General features: G+C 39.8%; 1 protein-coding gene across 5 annotated transcripts in view; it reads right to left on the reverse strand.

Annotated features, from left to right (window-relative positions):
• Nucleotides 1-19,395, reverse strand: part of Phka2 (phosphorylase kinase regulatory subunit alpha 2) — a 79,608-nt gene that overhangs the window by 54,257 nt on the left and 5,956 nt on the right. For 4 of the 5 annotated variants that reach the window (XM_052170599.1, XM_052170600.1, XM_052170601.1 and 1 more), the window contains one exon: nucleotides 4,631-4,789. The exons of the other annotated variant lie outside the window; for it this stretch is intronic. In XM_052170599.1, coding sequence (XP_052026559.1) covers nucleotides 4,631-4,789 — 159 coding nt within the window. The remainder of the gene's footprint in view (nucleotides 1-4,630; nucleotides 4,790-19,395) is intronic. 5 annotated transcript variants of the gene reach the window in all.

Genomic DNA, 19,395 nt, shown 5'->3' on the forward strand with positions numbered 1-19,395 from the left:
TTCTTTTAAAGTGACATTAACAGATCCTGTTAGCTTGGCTCTGCAGGTTCCAAATAACAATTGACATAGGGCAATTGACAAGGACACACTTTTCATACTCAGAAAATACAGTATTTGTGATTCATCCCAACAAGGGGGTGGGATCTATAAGACACTTGACATCAAATTATTATACCAGCAAATAATTAATTCACTCATCCATCCATCCATCCATCCATCCATCCATCCATCCATCCATCCAACTTTCTGGATGAGCATTCAGTGCTTTTTATTTGCAATCTTTAATAAAACTTTTATATTCTTCAAAAAATAAGTGATTTTATCACCTCAGTTAACAAGCCTTAGTCAAATCTAATCTTTGTCCCCACACACAGATGAACTTCCTTTCTGAGCTGTCCCACAGTTGTCAAATTTCCTGCACGCTGCTTATCACTCATGCCCATTCTGGTCACTATAACCAAGCAACACTAGGTTGTAAGAACTTTTTCTGGTCCAATCATCCAGTAGCTAAGAACAGATTCCAGGAATATATGGATTGATAAATCCCAGGCCCAAGGTACTCAGCTGGTACAGTGTGTGCTTATCTTGTGTGAGGCTATGAGTTCTAATTACCATCCCCTATATTCCATCTTTATAAAGATAAATCTCAAATATTCTCATGCCAAGGTCATTATAGTTTTATATTTCAGTGCTCCTTACTGTTTGGTTTTAGACCTGGGGACAAGTGACTGAGGTGCATATTTTACATACAAAACCAGACCTGGCCTCCAGGTTCTCCCAGCACCCCTCAGTCCCTACTAGCATACCCAGCCCTGACCCTTGAACTTTCCAGCCCAGGGGCAACGCTGCCTGCCAGAGGCTAGCCCTGGCTCTTCTTTCTTTCTTTCTTTCTTTCTTTTTTTTTTGCCTCTGCTTCTTTTTTTTTTTTAATTTGATATATTTTTATTTACATTTTAAATGATTTCCCCTTTTCTAGCCCCCCACTCCCCGAAAGTCCCGTAAGCCCCCTTCTCTCCCCCTGTCCTCCCACCCACCCCTTCCCAATTCCCCGTTCTGGTTTTGCCAAATACTGCTTCATTGAGTCTTTCCAGAACAAGGGGCCACTCTTCCTTTCTTCTTGTACCTCATTTGATGTGTGGATTATGTTTTGGGTATTCCAATTTTCTAGGTTAATATCCACTTATTAGTGAGTGCATACCATGATTGATCTTTTGAGTCTGGGTTACCTCACTTACTCTTCTTAAGACAGCAGGAGGGGGAAGAGCGTCAGCAGGGGTGGTGGGGAGGGGAGTGGGGGTGGAGGTAAGACTTGATCTTACAAAATTCTGGGGTAAGACTTTGTCTTGCGAGATTCCAGAGTAAGACTCTGTTTTATGAGATTCAGAGGTAAGACTATGTCTTACGAGATATTTAGGGTTGCTGTATAATAAAAAGCTTTACTTATCTAAGTCTAAGTTACTATGCTACTATAGGTGACCTACCTTCTGTGTTCCTCTGAGGCCAGAGACTGTAGTCTCAGGCACTTAGCACCTCATCTTAAAACAGCAGAAGATTAAGTAGAGGATTAGTTGTTAGAGCCTTTTCCCTACTGTCCAGATGCCTCTTGCTTGTCCAGCTAGGGGGAAGTTTGGAGCAATCAACTTCTATTGAACCAGGAGGAGAATAACACTAGCAGAAAGAAAAACTTTTACATATGCAAATATGCATAATCTCATATAAGTTCATACACAGCTTCATGCATGCAGAGTTCTCATTTATACATTTCCATACAAATCCATAAATTCTCACAATTATATTCTTACATACACACATCTATACATTCTCACAATTACATACTTACACACACATCCATACTTAAATATGCATATGGAGCAAAAGACCAAGCACCAGTGCAGAAAGAACTCACTCATTCTGGATGGAAAATGAGCTCCAATCTTTATTGCATAGAGAACTAAGGAAAGGCTTCCACCCTTTTAATGCTAAGTGCATTAAACTTTGTTCCTTTTAATAAGACTAAACCTGCCTTGTCCTTAACATGGGACCTGATCTGTCCCATGGTAAGGAGAAGCCTGCCTGCTCCTTCTGCTCTCTGCAGCAGTCTTCCTTTTTCCTCTTTCCCTCTGCATTCTGCACACTGCTCTCTTAGATTTTTTTATGTTACCTATAGTTTGTAAGTTATTTTACTTTGCATTCTCCTTCTAATCTTGTTCTCTCCTCCTGCTCTGAAGTCCCAAAGATGCTCTTACTCTCAATGCCTTTCTCTGAAAGCTCTGCCTATACTTCTAAGTTCTTCTTGAGTTCAGGTCTGTCTAAAAGGTATTCTGACTAAAAACTTCTCAGTTAAGTTCCTCTTTCAGCTCAGTTCTCAATTCAGTTCCTCTTACCTCAGTTCCTCAGTTCTGACCCTTTGTCCTCAGCCATTAAACATCGTTCAGAACACATGATCACGTTACAAAGTTCATCACAAGTTCACACAAAAAATCAAATCATAAATTGAAGTAGAAGTTTACAACAGAGAATGTTTACATGCATATCCATTCGGAGTAATTATCTAGCTAAACATCCATCACCTGTCTCAGCGCCACAGGTTCACTGAAGGTTTAAAAACCATAACTAAGTTATTAGTGAAGTTTTGTACAGATAAACACAGTCAATATTTTATCTTCTGTCCTAGCACCTAATAAATAAATAAATTGTTAGTTCCCTTTTTATGTTCTTTGGTTAATAGTTTTACAACCTCTTGGAATGTGCTCTGAGTAGGAGAAAGTCTGGTTGCCATCTAAGAGCAATTAGCTAGTGACAGTTGGGAGACTGGCAGAGGTTCTCATTGCAGTTTTGACTATCAGAAAAGGACCTAATAGCAATCCCACTATAAAAGAGCTTAATAATCACAGATATAATTTTAGGAATTCTTATAGGATCATCATTAAAATGTAAGTCATCTATTTGTCTACATAACATCACTCTAAGACAGTACATCTTCAAGGATCTGCAGAGATCTGCTCCAAAGGGGTGTGCTACTACTTAGTGATTATTATAAATGTAGAATAATAACAAGAAAAGCATATTAATAGCAGGAATCTTTCCTAAAATGAGCCCTTTACAGCCTTGCTTAATAAGGGCTTACCTGTTGCAGATTATATAATAATCTGAAGCAGGCCATTTCAGGATGATTACCTGCTAGTATTTAGCTTGTCCCTTTATGGCTCCTGACAGCTTCCCAGACTCTGTAGTCTCTCTCCCACTCCCACTCTCACTCCCACTCCTCCTCCTCCTCCTTTCCCTCTCCCTTCCCCTCCCCCCTCCTCCCTTTCTCTCTTTTCTCCACCCCCTTTTCCCTATGGCTACTCCTCTAGCCTCAATCTCTGGAACTCACCCAAGAGCAGCTTCCCAATAAACAGGCCTTTAATATAATCGAATCTGTCTTGAACTGGTTCATTTCACCAGCAGTGAAGAAATAACCTATCACTTACCTGAACACTATTACTCAGAACATTTGAAAATATCTCCTGTTCTCAGAGTAGAATATTTACTGCAGTAATTGTTTTGTTAGGTATCATGATTTCTAATTTTGCAAGTTATTTTTCCTGTACTGGGGATTGAACCCAGGGGCTCTAGCATGCAAGACAAGCATTTTACCACTGAGTTACATCCATCCCCTGACATTGGAAGCCTTAGTAGTATACCTTCATTGAGCTATATGGCAAATAACACAGGCACAAAAATTAAATAAAAATTTGACCAATTTGGCTCAAATCTAAAGGTGAATATAAATTAATAAAACTGATTTCATAGAATGATGCAAACTAGGAACTGTTAGCTTACAGGTGATTACACTATGTTCCTCCCAGGGACCTAGCAATGGCTTATGACATCACCTGCCACTATTACCTGCCACAACCAGGTGCAGGTGGCATATAAAGGGTCTGCTCTGCTTGCCACCCCAGCTCGCTCTTGGTTCCCAAGTGTCCTCCCCCTTTCTGCCTTTCTCTGTGTCCATCCTCTTTTCTACCCCCATGGCTCTACTCCTGAGTGGTCTATCTACCTGTTTGGTTGTCTGCCTCCACCCTTACTCTAGATCCTCATGCCCCTCCCTTTCTCCAAATAACCCCCCTTGCCCCATTATATTTCATAACAGAAAGGCATTTTTTAAAGGAAATTTCAAAATTGCTTTAAGCAGTGGCAACAACATTCAGATAAATAGTCTTTGGAATGTTGCTATTCTGAAAAGCACATGCTTTGGGATATCTAGCTCTGATACATCTGCTGTTTTTCTTTCTTTTTTTCTATTTGGTACCCAAGGAGAGGAGTTAGTATATATAGATGGCCATACATCAACTTTTCATAAACAATCACATTAATTTACAATTATATATATAAATGTAACTACTTAGGCATATTAACATGTTGGGGGTAAAAATTTGTATGTTTTCCATTTAATGCGGTTGGTGATTTTATCATTGCATTATCTCAAACACAAAGATAAATGTGTGATCTAACCATGCCTTCACAGAGCATTCTGTAACAGAAATGAAGGATGGGCCTGCACCCTAATTGTTCTACACATACAATGATTTCCTCATGTGTTCTCTAGTTGAGCAGACAAGACACTGGTGTCAATCGCTATTACCTGTTCCAACTCATAGGCCTTGGCTTTATCCTCATCGCGGTCAGCGTTCTTGCGGTAGGCCATGCCCAGGCCCCAAACAGCCAATATGCTATAGATGTTGTCCCGTACCCAGGCATCCTTCTGGTCATGGCTGGCTGATAACAGCCCAGTGACTGGGTTCTATTAGAGAAGAAACACAAAAATGCTTAGCAGCATCCTTCATAAAGCTCTCATACAATTAGTGTTTACCTATAGAGGTAAAGGAGGACTGGAGAGCAAAGAGCACAGACAGACCTAAGTTTCTTTTCTCTGCACCTCAGATAGATGTCTAACTCATATAATAAGAAACTTTCTACTTCTTATGTTCTTCTTTTAAGACTTCCAACCAGACCACACTGTCATAATTGATAAAAGAGAAAAAAGCCCAAACAAAAAAGGTCTACTAGGCTTTACCAATCTGTGTATTACAAGCTTCAGGTCTGTCTGGCCTTCATGTTGGTAAAGTACTGAACCTAGGAGTAAGATAGCTGTATTCAAGGCCCTGATTCACCTCCTAACTCTGTATGTGCAGAAAAGCTACCAAGCCTGTCTGGACTCCAGCTACCATGTCTGCAATCCAGACACTTCACACATCTGAAAAAAAGAGGCTATTCAAAAGGGAACCCTCATTAGCTGTGGTATCACTGATGTGTTCTACAAATGCAGTAGAACCAACAAAATGTTTGGACCTTCCCAAGCAAAGTTATACATAAATTTTTGTAGCAGAATTATTCATAAATGATAAAAAGTAGAAACATGTATCTATCAACTAATGAATGAATAAAACATTTCCCTTTCTTTAAAAAAATTATTTTATGTATATGAATATTTTGTCTGCATATATGCATATACATTTGTGTATGTGTATGCCTAGAGAGTGATAAATTCCCTAGAAATGGAGTTAAACCATTTGGGTACTAGGAACAGAACCTGGGTCCTCTACAAGAACAAGTACTCTTAACCACTAAGAAAGCTCTCAGGCCTGGTTTTCTCTTTTCTTTATAAAGGAGATTAAAGTTAATTGTGGCAAAAGACGTACAAAGCCATGATTATTCTAAAAACCAGTTGTGCACTTTAAATAAACAAATTGTATAGTAACTAAATTATGTCAATGAAGCTATTTATATTTGGGGGTACTAGGGATTGAACCTGGAGCATTGTATATGTTAGGCAAATATTCTATCACTGAGCTACATGCCCAGTGCAAATTTGTATTATTATTCTTTAATCTGTTTTTACAGTCCAGTCATTATGCCCCTCCTAGTCCACCCTCTGACAGTTCCCTATCCCATACCCCCCAGTCTCCAAGAGGATGCCCCCCCCACACCCCACCAGGCCTCCCACTCCCTGGGACCTCAACTCTCAAGGGTTAAGTGCTTCTTCTCTCACTGAAGCCAGAACAGGCAGTCCTCCCAGTCCAATATGGGTTTTTTTGAGGGTTTAAGCTCAGTGATTTATTTTATTTTAATTAGCATATAATGTTAGGTTTTTTTTATTGGATGTTTTCTTTATTTACATTTCAAATACCAGTCCAATATTTTTAAAGCCAACCCTAATTAAAGAAAAAAACTCTGAACCCACAAATAAAATGGTTAAGAAATGAGTCACATGAAGGCAGCTGACTTCTGAAAATATACAAAGAAATATGTATGTAATAAAAGACACTTTTACAATTAGAACCTTGCCATCTTAAAAAATATGTCTTACTTGTCAGCTTAATATATTAGCTGTACTCCTACCCACTGTTTTTTGTGAGCCACCAAAATGGATCTATATCTTTAGATGTCTGGGGGGGGAAGATCTTTGCTTGCCATTAGCATGTGTTTTAGTTAGAGTTCTATTGCTTCAACAAAAAACACCATGACCAAAAAAACAAGTTGGGAAGGGAAGGTTTATTCAAGTTACATAACCAGATCATAGTCCATCAATGGAGGAAGTCAGGACAAGAACTCAAGCAGGGCAGGAACCTGGAGGCAGGAGCTGATGCAGAGGCCATGGAGGGGTGCTGCTTACTGGCTTGCTCTACAGGGCTTTCTCAGCCTGCTTTCTTATAGAATCCAGGCACCATCCACAATAGGCTGGGCCTTCCACCACTGGTCACTAATTGAGAAAATGCCTTACAGCATGGAGGCATTTCCTCAGCTGAGGCTCCTTTCTCTCTGATGACTGTAGCTTGTGCCAAGGTGATACACAAAACCAGCCAGTACAGTGTGCAAGTAGAGTTAAACGAAACCGACAGCTCAGGAGTACGTTGCCTAGCATGCACATGAAGCCTGGGGTTCAACTGAAGCATAAAACAAAACAACAACCATTATTCAGAGGATACTATATCATTTATAGGAAAGTTCATGAAAATTTCTACTGGGTAATTTTGAAAAGATACTGCCTAAGTATTAGGTTTTGTGTGTGTGTGTGTGTGTGTGTGTGTGCGCGCACACACACACACACGCACACACACACATAAAATGGCAGTGCTTCACACAGTCTGACTCAAGAAATTAAATACTTTTAACCGATTTATACCTTGTATGAAAATATCTAAAGCTTGACAGATACTACCTGTAGGACCAACAACATTCAATGCACTAAAATAGCTCTCCAGCTGACAATTCTAATGGCTTCAAAGTCAATGATAGCAATAGCCTTGAAGGGTTGAAAGTGCAAGTATTATTCCAATAGTGGACTACTGAATCTAAAAGAATCACTATTTGTTAGAATCACCAACATTATATGCATAACATATGCAGTTTTATTTGTTGTGAGGCCTGTTAGGTAAGCTTGTGACAGGAAGACATCTGGAAATTCGAAGTAAGAAATCACCCTCTTCCTGGCATGCCCACCAACTTTGAGTCTAAGGAGTGAGAGCTTTCACAGTGTCAAGTGCGGTTTAGATTATTAAAACATCACTGTCCTGTTAACTGTCATGTCTTATTCTGCTTTGTTAATCCCCACCTTAGTTCATCTTCAATTAAGGCTAGATGGCCTGTGCCACTCAATCAACTACAGACAAACAGACTGGGTGGTTTAGGGGATCCTCACAGTCAAAACTAGACACAGAATCCATGGAAAATTGTTTACTGCACTCAACAAAAAGAATACTTTCTGATTTGTTCATTGCTTTAAATCTATAAAACATGATGCATTGTGTAAGAACATTTGGGAATTTCCATTCAGCGTGAAGCTGAGATGTCCAGAGATATTCTGTTGTACCAGGTTCTGCTGTCTTTTCTAATAAAGATGTTCTTGAAGTTTTGTCTTTATATTCTTTCCCTACTTGGGAATGGTCTGTTCCATATCACCTGCATTTCCACCCACTGAGTCCTGTGAGCAACCCAAAATGGGTCCAGTTCTTTAGAGGTCTGGGTTCCCTGTATGACACTGGTATGCAAATGTGGGGGTATTTGACATTAATCTGCCAGACAAAGCCAAATGCACATTACAAGGAGGTGAGGAGTAGATTTGTCTAGGCCGAGCTTACATTTATGATATGATCATTTTAACTCTATGCTGATTTCCAGTTAAATTGGGGTGTGTGGGGAGGTGGGGAGGACCTCAGAGGGGTTGAGCAAGAAGAAAGAATAATCAGAATATATTGTATGAAAACTCTAATGTCAATAAAAACTAATGTCAAATAAAAACTATTTCATTATAACTAAACCCTCATATAACAGCATAGAAATATGTAGCTATATATTCCTATGGCTATATCAGCTTTTCCTCTTCTCTTTTTGGTGTGCTGCTTTCTGTTCATGTTACCAATTGGATAAACCCAGACCATGTAACAACCCTGTATATATTTTTCCTTTTTTCTTTGTGCTATTAAGCTGGCTATTATATATTAAATATTACAATAAAAGGATACATATGTATATGTTTCGGTATAAATTCTTGCTTACACACAGACATTTTTTAGAGGGTGTCGGATTTTAATGACAGGAATCATAGGACCACTGCTCACCTGGAATTTCACATTCAACAGAACCTGATGAGATTTCCCTGTAATCATCTGAAATAAATTAAGAGCTTGGAGCTGCAAACCATTTTATGGTAGATACACTCAATAAAGCATCTAGGGATCTACCCTTATGATATCCATTTACAGTTCAGGGATTTTATTACCACTTCAAAAGTACAGCAGTAAAGTCCTTAAAGCAAATGTTTTCAACAGTGGGTTTTTTGTCTTTTACACACTGATGAATTTTATCCAAACAGGCTTCCTCGTCACAATTTGATGACGCCCCAGACATTGTAAGATGTACCCTTACAATGGGGCTAATGGTTTAAGCATATTATACAAATCACTTTGTAGCCAGAGAAAAACAACAATAAAAGTGAAGGGACTTCAAGGAGAAATCCCTCAATAACCTAAAGATAGCCACAAAACAGTGCTTCTTAAAAGATTTCATGCATGAATTTGCAGGTTACTTTCCAGATCAAATCTATAATCAGAATCCACCATTGTGGCCTAATTTACCTTGAATCAGAATTACCTTCTTAAAGACTCTGCATACTGATGTATATAGATACATTTAGAGAGTGAAGAGCACAAATCTTATAATAATATTGGCTTTTGATTGATGTTCAGAATGATGGTTGTTTTCAGCATCAATTTAATTCACACCTAGCATGCTAACATCTTAAAGAGAACCAATTTCAGCTCTGTATCTCAACATTCAGTATAATATTTGCAAGTAACTCTAAAAATAATAATGGCTATCAACAGGTTCTATATGCATCTGTATTTTTAAAATAAACAATGCTCCTGTAAATAACTTTTTTAACATCTTCAACTTCTTGTTAGTTTAGTGGGTGTAAACTCACATCACACTGCCACTCTTAGGTTTATTTTATTTCTCTGTCTTTTGGGAGGGGCACTAGATTTGCTCTTCCATTGGTTAACTTCCCGTTACTTTTCAGTGAGGCAATATTAACAAAACATTCCATGTATCATGTTAAGAGCACAGGATCTAGACAGCCTGCTCAAAACTCTACCACAAAAGAGATGTGACCTTGAATAAATTACTTCAGTATCTCTCTGTAAAGTGGAGATTATACCAACACCTCTACCTCAAGAGGCTGTTTGTGAAGATTAAATAAATTAGAATGTATTAAGCACTGTGAATATTTCTGATATATGTGAACAATAACTGATTAATGTTAGTGAAAGAAACAGCCTTTATTCATGTTATTTCTTTTTTATGGACTCATAATTTGAAGTAATAGATAAAGATACCAGGAGAAGAACTCACAGTGAGTACCATGTAACCACTATTGTAGTTTTAAAAAGAAGGTCTGCGGGGTACTCCCTTTTATCATTCCTGACAATACTGCTAATTAAAAAGAAAAAGATGAGACCGAGTCTCCCTGGTAGCTGAAGCTGGTCTAGAACTCAGCAGCACCTGCCTCAGCCCCAGACCCCAAGCTTTGTGTTCACAGGAAGTTGTGCTCACTCAGAGAAAACTATCTTCTTTACCAAACTCTGTGTACCTTGCATAAAGAATGTCCAGCCTTGCACCAAGTCATTTATTTGCCTCTTTTATAGTTTCCGTTTCTTTTGAAATGGAAATTTGAGAAAAAAAAAGAACAAAGCTCAAAGGTTTAGACTGCATTAATCCCAGGGCTTGACCCCCTTATGCTCTGGTAATAAACAGTACCAAAATTTCACTGGCTTCTAAATGCCAAATATTTCTTTCTCGTAAATGCTTTGTATCTACCCTTGGTTAGATGTGATATCACTGTTTTCTTCTAGGAACCCAGGATACTGAGCAGCCTGTGTCTAAAATATTGTCCAGTCTCGTGGCACTGGGGCAGACAGATATCTACCCACAATAGTTCTCCATAAAGGTGTAACAATCCTAAATATGTGTGAATCTAACAAAAGGTAGAGGAATAGATACACAGATGGATGGAACAGGACAGACTTCAGAAACAAGACCATGGGACTATAGCCAACGGAATCTTGACAAAGATCTAAAAATAGTTCATACGAGAAGGGAAAGCCCTTTTAAACAACGGGCACAAATGGACTTCAATTGAAATCTCATAATGGCAGACTAGTTTGCCTTCTCAACTATATTGAATATTCTGACCATGCATATTGGTTAGCTTTCTGATACTATCTTATACGTCAATCCCCAAACTATTAAGTATCCTAAAGATAAAGTTACTACTCTAGTGAAACCCTAGCCCATTTAGATACTGAATAAATATACAATGAATGTGTTGGCCTTACTGACTTATAGAAAAAAAAATATTTTCCAAAGATACTTAAAGTACACATACTATTTCTACAAATACCTGTAATATGCCCAGCTAACACTACATGCTTACCATTGACTAGAGATTGTTTCATTAGCATGCCTGTTCTTCTGCTGAGTTTCTAGGACCTCGAAGAAGAAGCCAGTCAGACACGCAGAGCATAAACTTTGGGAATGATTCAACTGAGAAAAATTAGGTTTTGCTTTAGAAGTAGAAATGTAGGTAAGCAGGGAGCTGCTTTAAATGTAAGATACAGCTTATTGCTCACCTGAGAGTTCAGACACAGAAACTAGTACCTTTGCAGGTCAGAAGCTGAGGTTGAGGTGGCAGGAAATTTAACTGGGGGTCAGGATACAATGCTGAAAGGTGACCAGAGATGCCAGGGTACATGATTATCTAGATTAGTACATATACTCTTAAAACATATTCAATACTATGTTTTCATTCTGGTAAAAGATAAAATCCTCACCTAAGCTAAGAAACAATGTTTACACAGTCTTCTTGGCTACTGGCAATCCCACAATGATTCTCAAAAGCCAGGGACTGAATAGTTTAACAACTTAAGAGAACTGAGATGCTGAAACAGTGACATACTCTGCTCTTCAGAGGGTATATGAGTGAAGGGAGGGGCAGGAAAGGCCTGTAATTATGGATGCTGAGCTAACACTAGAACAGCAGAACACTTATGAACTTGGACCAGAAACTAAACCAAACTAGATGGAATTCAACCAGGATTTATTTATTGGGCTCCTGTGTTTAATAAAGCTTGCTGAACTAATTTTATTACCGATCACTCCCACATTTGAAATGATTCAGCTCCCTTTACACATATACTCCCACCCTCAGGATCCCAACGAATCTTTACACAAAGCCTCCCTCTCTTCCAAATTGCTCCCTACTCCAGGAGCTACCCTGTGACCCAGAGACATAGCCTGCTCTCATAATTATATATAAGAACACTTAACTGTAAAACAGCTTTTAAGGGCAACCAACTAACTGGGGGGAGTGCCAATACCACAAAGCTAATGCTGTTTTAACAGAAGGGCAGGGTGTGGCACAGTGGTAGAACACCTCCTTAGTATACGTATAGCCCTAGGTTAGATTCCCTACAACTCCCATTCCCTTCCTCAAACATAGTAGCTTCCAGAATTAGGAGACTCACACTGGCTAGTTCAGTTTCCAGGATGGTTATCCTTGCCAAGTGGCCACAATCTAGAATTACCTGAGGAGAGACTCTCAGTGAGGGACTGTCTGCACTGGGTTAGTCTGTGGATACATCTTTCCATAGGCAGAAGCTCCTAAGCTGTTTTTAAGAGTAGAGAAATTTGAGTAAGCACAAGTGAGCTTGAATACATCTATTTTTTTTCTCTGCTTTTTACTGTGGATGTGATACGACTAAGCATTCCAAGATCTTGCTACTTTGACTTACTTCCCTGCTATCATAGACTGTAACCTGGCTTTGTGACCTAAAATAAAATGGTTTCTCCCTTAGCTGCTTTTTGCCAGAGGGTTTTTTTTTTTATCACAAAACAAAAACATCATCTGTGGCATTACTGTGAGAAGGTAGAACCTTTAAAAGGTAGGGCTTAATGAATGGCAGTTAGGTCCTTGAGGTAAAGACCTTGAAGGAGATATTAGAACATGAGCCTCTCTCTTCTCCTTTTCCTGATTCTTAGTCATGAGGTGAACAGCTCCACTGCTATATGTTCCTACCATGGTGCACTATGCTGTTACAGGCCCTCAGCAATGGGGCTATGACTACAGGGTTGGAATTTCTGAAACTAGGGTCAAAAGAATCCTTTTTTAACATTTAAGTTTCCCAATATACCACAACGACAGAGATAGCTAATCTAAGACTGATTAAGAGAATAAAATCCATTCAAAGGCAAACAAAGCCATGCAATGTAAAATTTATCCCTTAAGCTCTGGAATCTAGCCATGCCTGAATCCTGAACAACTTCTTGCACTTTTTAATTACTTGGGCAATATACTCTCATTTGTGTTATAAGGCTATTTGAGGTGAGCTTCTGTCATCTGCAACAGAAAAAACCCTGACAAATACAACAAATGTCTACATAATGAACTAGACACCATAACAACTTTATTTGATGATATGTTGAGGCGAGATGAGATCAGTTAAGAGGGGCTCAATACAAAGCAGCACAACTGTCTCAAAGTCAACACAAAACTGAGCCAACAGTTAGGCAGAATATACATGTGCCTGACAGTAACGTGTAACAGTCTGCATTCCACTAAGTGAAGGCACGCAGATGAATGTCAACATCTACACAAGAGCTATGGCATGGACAATACACATTCTCTTTCTTCTACCTATTCAAAACTAACAAAGCTCTTTATTAGGTATTGTCCCTGCTTATACTACTAGTTCTTTATGATCCAACCTCCATAAAAAGTAGTCACAGAAAGACCTAAAATTTTGACTTTGCTACTCTACTCAAAATTCTCCAGTGTCTACAGACAGAGTTAAAATCACTTATACTGTCACACCAAACTTGGGTGATATCGGCACCCAAACAGCGACTCCCAAGACATGAGAAGTTTGTATCTCCTCTAAAGGACAGCCATACTTTTGCCTGACCATTCCCCCACTTGAGGACTGCTTGGCTCCTTTTCCTTCCTTTGCTTGCTTTTCTGACAATCTGACATATTTTAAGGATGTTATCAGCTATGTGGGGTTGTTCCTATTGGTCCTGTAAGTTAGAAATAGGCAAGCATGGAACATCCCACACTATAGATATACACCACTCTAAAGATCTTAATGTTAACCACATTTGGATAAACATTGAAGAACCTTGGAATGAATGGTGGGAAATGGGGTGATGGGTAAGCTTTAAGCTCCCTTTGATATCAACACCTCTGCTGAACTTCATATCTACTGACAGCTTGTACTCACAGCTGAGGCCATATTAACTCATTATAACACTCTTCTACAGGAAACAAAAGGGAAGGAACAACAACAACAACAACAAAAACAATAGCATTGTAGAGTCGACACATGCAATATGTTGTTGACTTCCTCCTGTTTACCACATACCCAAATGCCTCCATTTCTTTTTGCCTCTAGTGCTCACCCTCTGCTTGGTGCAGTACCCATAAACACTTCTGTGATAAATCCAACCAAGAGACAGGACGCTTGTCAAGACCTTCATGACTTTTCCCTTTTGATCAAAAGGGATATCTACGCTACCTATCTGTCTATCTTCTAGGCCTACAACCCACAGACCACCAAAGTGCTGCCAATCAGACTGTCACCAGCCTGACTTCTATATCACCCCCTTTCTTCCTTTGGTGTAACAAAAAGATAAACCCCCTACATAAACATTCCCCTGCCAGGATTTTGCACCCCTGTTGTGATTATTCCACAGGTTTATCTCTTTGAGGAAGAGAAGGTAGCACTACTGCTACAAATCAGACAGAAACAAGGGACATTCATCCCCTTGCCAGCAGGACTAGGACTTGCCACCTCCCTTAGATCTGCTGGAGCAGTAACAGCTGCCATTGTCCAGACACATCACCTGGCTGGAGACTCTTGAGACAAGTTTGATCAGGTGATGGCATCTACAACTGACAGCCTTGAATCTTTCCAGTAACAGATGAACTCTCTTGCTGGGGTTGTGCTTGAAAACAAGAGAGCACTCAATATAATAACTGATGAACACGAGGGAACGTGCTTGATATTGGGAACGAATGTTGCTTTTATGTGAATGAATCAAATGCAGACCAATGTTACCCCCCTCAAAAACAACTCCATAAATACCTGCTCTCAAGGTTTCAATCCACCGAACAATTAAGTTCCTTTAATAACCCCTTGCTTTCTTAGCAGTTATCCCTCATTAGCCCTTATACTAGGTTTTATTCCGATGCTTGATCCTCCCTACCTTATACAATTTCTCTGACAGCAGGTCACCACCATTGCTAGAATCACCACCTACTAAGCTATGGTCCACTATCAGACCCTGGACCCCTCTGATACAGGTTATAAGGCATTTGAAGTCCACGATGACAGCTCTTCATTATAAAATAAAACAGAGGGAGATGTTGGGGAACCTCATTATTAAGGTAGCAGTCCCCCATGACTAGATGGCTTTCTGAGCTTGGCACAAAATGGGGGACTCCCTTTGTTGGTGGGGCTTCCCTGTCTCTGCCCATCTTTGTCTGGAGAGAGTGTTCCTGAACACAACTGGCTGTCCTTGTCTGAAAAGTGACCTTGTACTGCTCTGGCTCCCTACCTGTATCATAATTAGGTGCTATATTATAGCCAATCAGCCCTTCTCACTCGATTGATGTTGTGACCAATTAGCCCTTTCCACAGATACCCCCAAAAGCCATTATATACCCTATCCCTGAAAGAAGAAAATAGCCTCATGTCCCCGCAGCAGTCTCTGGAGGTCATTCCATCCTACTCACTGCAACCCAATGTTGCCCTCCTCCGCTGCCCCCTTTGTCACCTCAGGCTGGTGGCCAACAGCCTCCAGGGAGAAAGGGGAGGCCACATATTAGCTCTTTCAATTCCCTGGCACTCACTCTTTAGCTTCCCCATAAATCCACAGGTACTCCTGGAACTTTAGGGCCTATGCACATGTTCATACTCTCTTCCCTGTGGAGACTTCCTTGACTGCAAAACTATCAGTTCCCTTTCCCCAAGGATGCTGGAGGCTTCAATAAATCTATCTTTGGCATTTTCCCTTTGGCTTAGGACTCACTGTGTGCATGTGCATGGGTGTCTGTCTTGCTCAGTTCTGAGGGAAGAAAGTATAGTTCAAATACTAAGAAGGGACTAGAATAAATGCTGAAAATACATGACTTATCATTATTATACATGCTGGTAAAGAAAACAAGTAAAAGTGGAAAATCCTATCACAAAATTCTCAAAACTCATTAAGTTCATTCCTTGTGCTAGAATTTTATCCCAGTGATCACCTTTAAAAATATTAAAAGGGAGTGGTGAGGAACAATGTTTTGGACTGAAGATGTATTTATGTGTATATGTGCATGCATAGGACTGCATGTACATTAGAATGCTCATAAAAGTTAGAGGACAACTTGAAAGAATCTATTCTCTCCTTATACCATTTGGGTCTGGGGGAGCTAACTCATGTTGTTAGGCTTGGTGGCAAGCAACCTTGTCCCACTGAGCCTTCTTGTCAATCCCTAGATATATTTTAACATGATATTTAAAATAATTGTATCTATAATTAAGACTACCAGACCTTTCACTTTTTTGTGCGTTCCTTTTTTGCTGGATCCAACATGGCCTTGGTAGGGACAGAATAACTTGGTTCCTGCCCCAGGGCCAGGGCCAGTAGGTCTGAGCCTCCATGAGTGTCGATGGCTGCTGTGGGCATAAGGCTTGTTGGTATAAAAATGTACCAAGGAATGTCCTCCCTGTTAACATTTTACTGACTCCACAATAATTAGAGACAGCATGAGTCCAGGAGGCAAAGGTGTGGCTAATGTCTCAACAAAACGGTAAATTCTGGGACCTCCAGGACAGCCCTTAATGCTGCGGAAAATAACTAAAAACACGGGTTCAAAAAGATACAATTTCTCAAAAAAAATAGGGATGCAATAAGAATTATGAGAGGCTTCCTGAATCTAAAGGAACAAAAGCAGCTGCACTGTGAGCCAACTTGTCAGAAAGATACTAAGGAAGGAGATAAAGAGATAGATCTAGGGAAGGGTGATTGCAGGAGATCCCACCCAGCTAAGTTTTTCTCTGCTTACAAAGGCAGACAGATTCCTGAGTTCAGGGTTGGCCTGGGGCAGAGCAAGGTTAGGCCCCAGAGTGGTAGAAATGGTAGTGGTAGAAATTTCAGGACAGGGTTCCACCCAGCTAGTTTAAGGTCTGTGCTTAACAGGTAGGCAGATCTCTGAGTTCTTTCATAAAGGTTTTTTTTTTTTTTTTTTTTTTTTTTTTTTAAAGTGCTTGCTGTCTCCTAAGAACCAAAGGGCGGGAATCATAAGATGCTGATTCAGGATAACCAAAAGGGAACCAAGAGTAAATGACTGGCTTGATAAGTAAAATGAGAGCCTGGGCTTATGATCCACAAGAAATGAGCTATCCCGAGAATTTTTTTTAGACTAAAAAAGAGAAGTGCTTGGCAAACTGGCACAAACAGAATATAGAGAGCTGTCTGGAGATCTCCAGAGAGAGCAGAACACAGACCGCCAGCTTGGACCCATGATTTGACTTTGAGTCATTTGTTCTGCAGCTCCCAGATACCCCTACCTCAGAACCCCTCTCCATGCAGAGGCTGGACCGTGGCACTTTTTCTTCCACCGTTCTCCATCCCTCTTCCCACTCTTTTAACCCCCTAATATTAGGTAGGAGAGAAAAATAGAGGGCAAAGGGGGCAATGATGTTCTTACACTACGTGGGAATGTCAAGTTCCTTAGGGCAAGTTTGATCTTCCAAAGTTAGGATATCTAATTTCTTCTCTTTATCACTTTGCACATGACTACTTAACAAACCAAAACCAACAGCTTCCAACCAGCCCCTTCTATCGAGGCTCTAGCATTTCTATAGCCTCTGAGAAATCCTCCAAATATTAAACACTCAAAAATATGATCTGCAGCTGGCAACACCATGCCCCTGCTAGAGCATGAGGCAAATCATAGTCAGCTGCTTTGAAACAGCCTCATATCCCCACACCTGGGACTAAAATTAAAAAAAAAATCTTGTATTTGTTTTTTTTTTTTTGTTTCAAGAAACCAAAATTCTCACTATATACCAGCTTTTGTAAAATTTAATACCTAAACTTCAAGTGAGTCAGAGAATATCACTGAAAATGTGAATTATTAGGGCCAGAGAGATGATACAGCAATTAATACTGGTTATTCTTCCAGAGGACCCAGGTTCAATTCCCAGCACATGCTGTCACTCCAGGGGATTGACATCCTCTTCTGGTCTCCTCAGGTACCAGGCACACATTTAGTGCACATAAATACATTCAAACAAAAACATTCTTATACATTAAAAATAAATTAGGGTTTTTTTTTGTTGGTTGTTTTGTGTGTCTCTGAGAGAGAGACAGACAGACATAGAGCTGTTGCATGTAACTGCCTCTTATGTTACCCAACAGATCAGAGGTATGCAATCTTCATTTTTTTCCTTTTTGTGCTTATTTAGTTCCTCCCCCTCTAGTTTTACAAACATGAGTCAGGAGCTTTGTGCTTCAGGCGGCTGCTTCATTCCAGATCCCATTACTCATCTTAGATGCCTCCAAATGTACAGGAACTGTGCCAGGTCACTTAACTTCTATCAAATGACTAATCACTCTCTTAGGAGATTTTAATTTCTTTGCTACTCTCTCATCAGTCACTGTAGTAAGAATGGGGGTTTACTGAGATGTCAATATTCAGTTTGGTGTTGTGTTAACTTATGTAACACATTCACACTCAAGGGAGATATTAACTACCCTGTGTTGATACATGAAGTCTCCGGTAGTCATGGATTACTAGATACAGATCCAGCAAAGTTCTACCAGAATAGAAAAAATGTAGATACCATCCATTGTTTGATCCTTGCATTTGCAAAACCGATTTTTTATGTCTTAAATTTCAGTTTTGCATTCAATGGACAGAGACACTGTATACCATTTTCCTTCACAAAATATTCAATGGTTCTATATCCACTTTTTTACATGCCTTTTATGAACATTAATGGTAATCTCTTTATGTCATATTACTACTAATAGTCACATTTAAACATAAGCGACAAGCTAGGCATAGTGGCATGTACCTACAGAACTCCAGCTAGGAGTGATGTTAAGTCAGGAGAACACTTGAGCTTAGGAGTTTCAGACCAGCCTAGGCAACATAGTGATACCCCAAGTCTTACAGTTCCTTAAATTATTTAAAATATACACACAAATGATAAGAACAACAAGGCAAAACTTGGTGAAATAGTTAAAGGAACAGCTAATTTATGTTTCACATTTTAACACACACAGGGAACACTTGTTTTCACTTGTTATTTTCAGCAATCTGATGTACTTAAACTGCACACCCCTAGCTTGGTCCTAAGAAACTTGGTGCAGAGTACTTATGATGGCTGTCAGCTCACAAGAAGGATGATGTTGATCATGTCAACTGTGGTTCTTTCTCTGTGAGATGAGAGAGATGACCAGATGCTATTTTGGATCCTTATGAGGCCATGAAAAACTTAGACCCAGGCAAGGTGGTTCACATCTTTAATTCCAGGAGACAGGGGCGAGTAGATCTCTGAGTTCAAGGCCAGCTTGGGATAGAGCAAGTTCCAAGTAAAGAAGAGCATATATGGGTCCAAGCATGGTGGTCCTCTCCTTTAATCTGGGCCATACCCACTGCCGGAGGCCTACATAAGAACACTGGAAGAGGGAAGGTTTTCTTCTTTTTTTTGCCTGCTTGTACTTACTTGCCAGTGCATCTGTTGGAACCTACTTCAAGATTCCAGCTTATACAGAAGACCAACTGAATACCTAGCCTTG

The sequence above is a fragment of the Apodemus sylvaticus genome, chromosome X, assembly GCF_947179515.1.
Source record: "Apodemus sylvaticus chromosome X, mApoSyl1.1, whole genome shotgun sequence".
Taxonomy (NCBI): Eukaryota; Metazoa; Chordata; class Mammalia; order Rodentia; family Muridae; genus Apodemus; species Apodemus sylvaticus.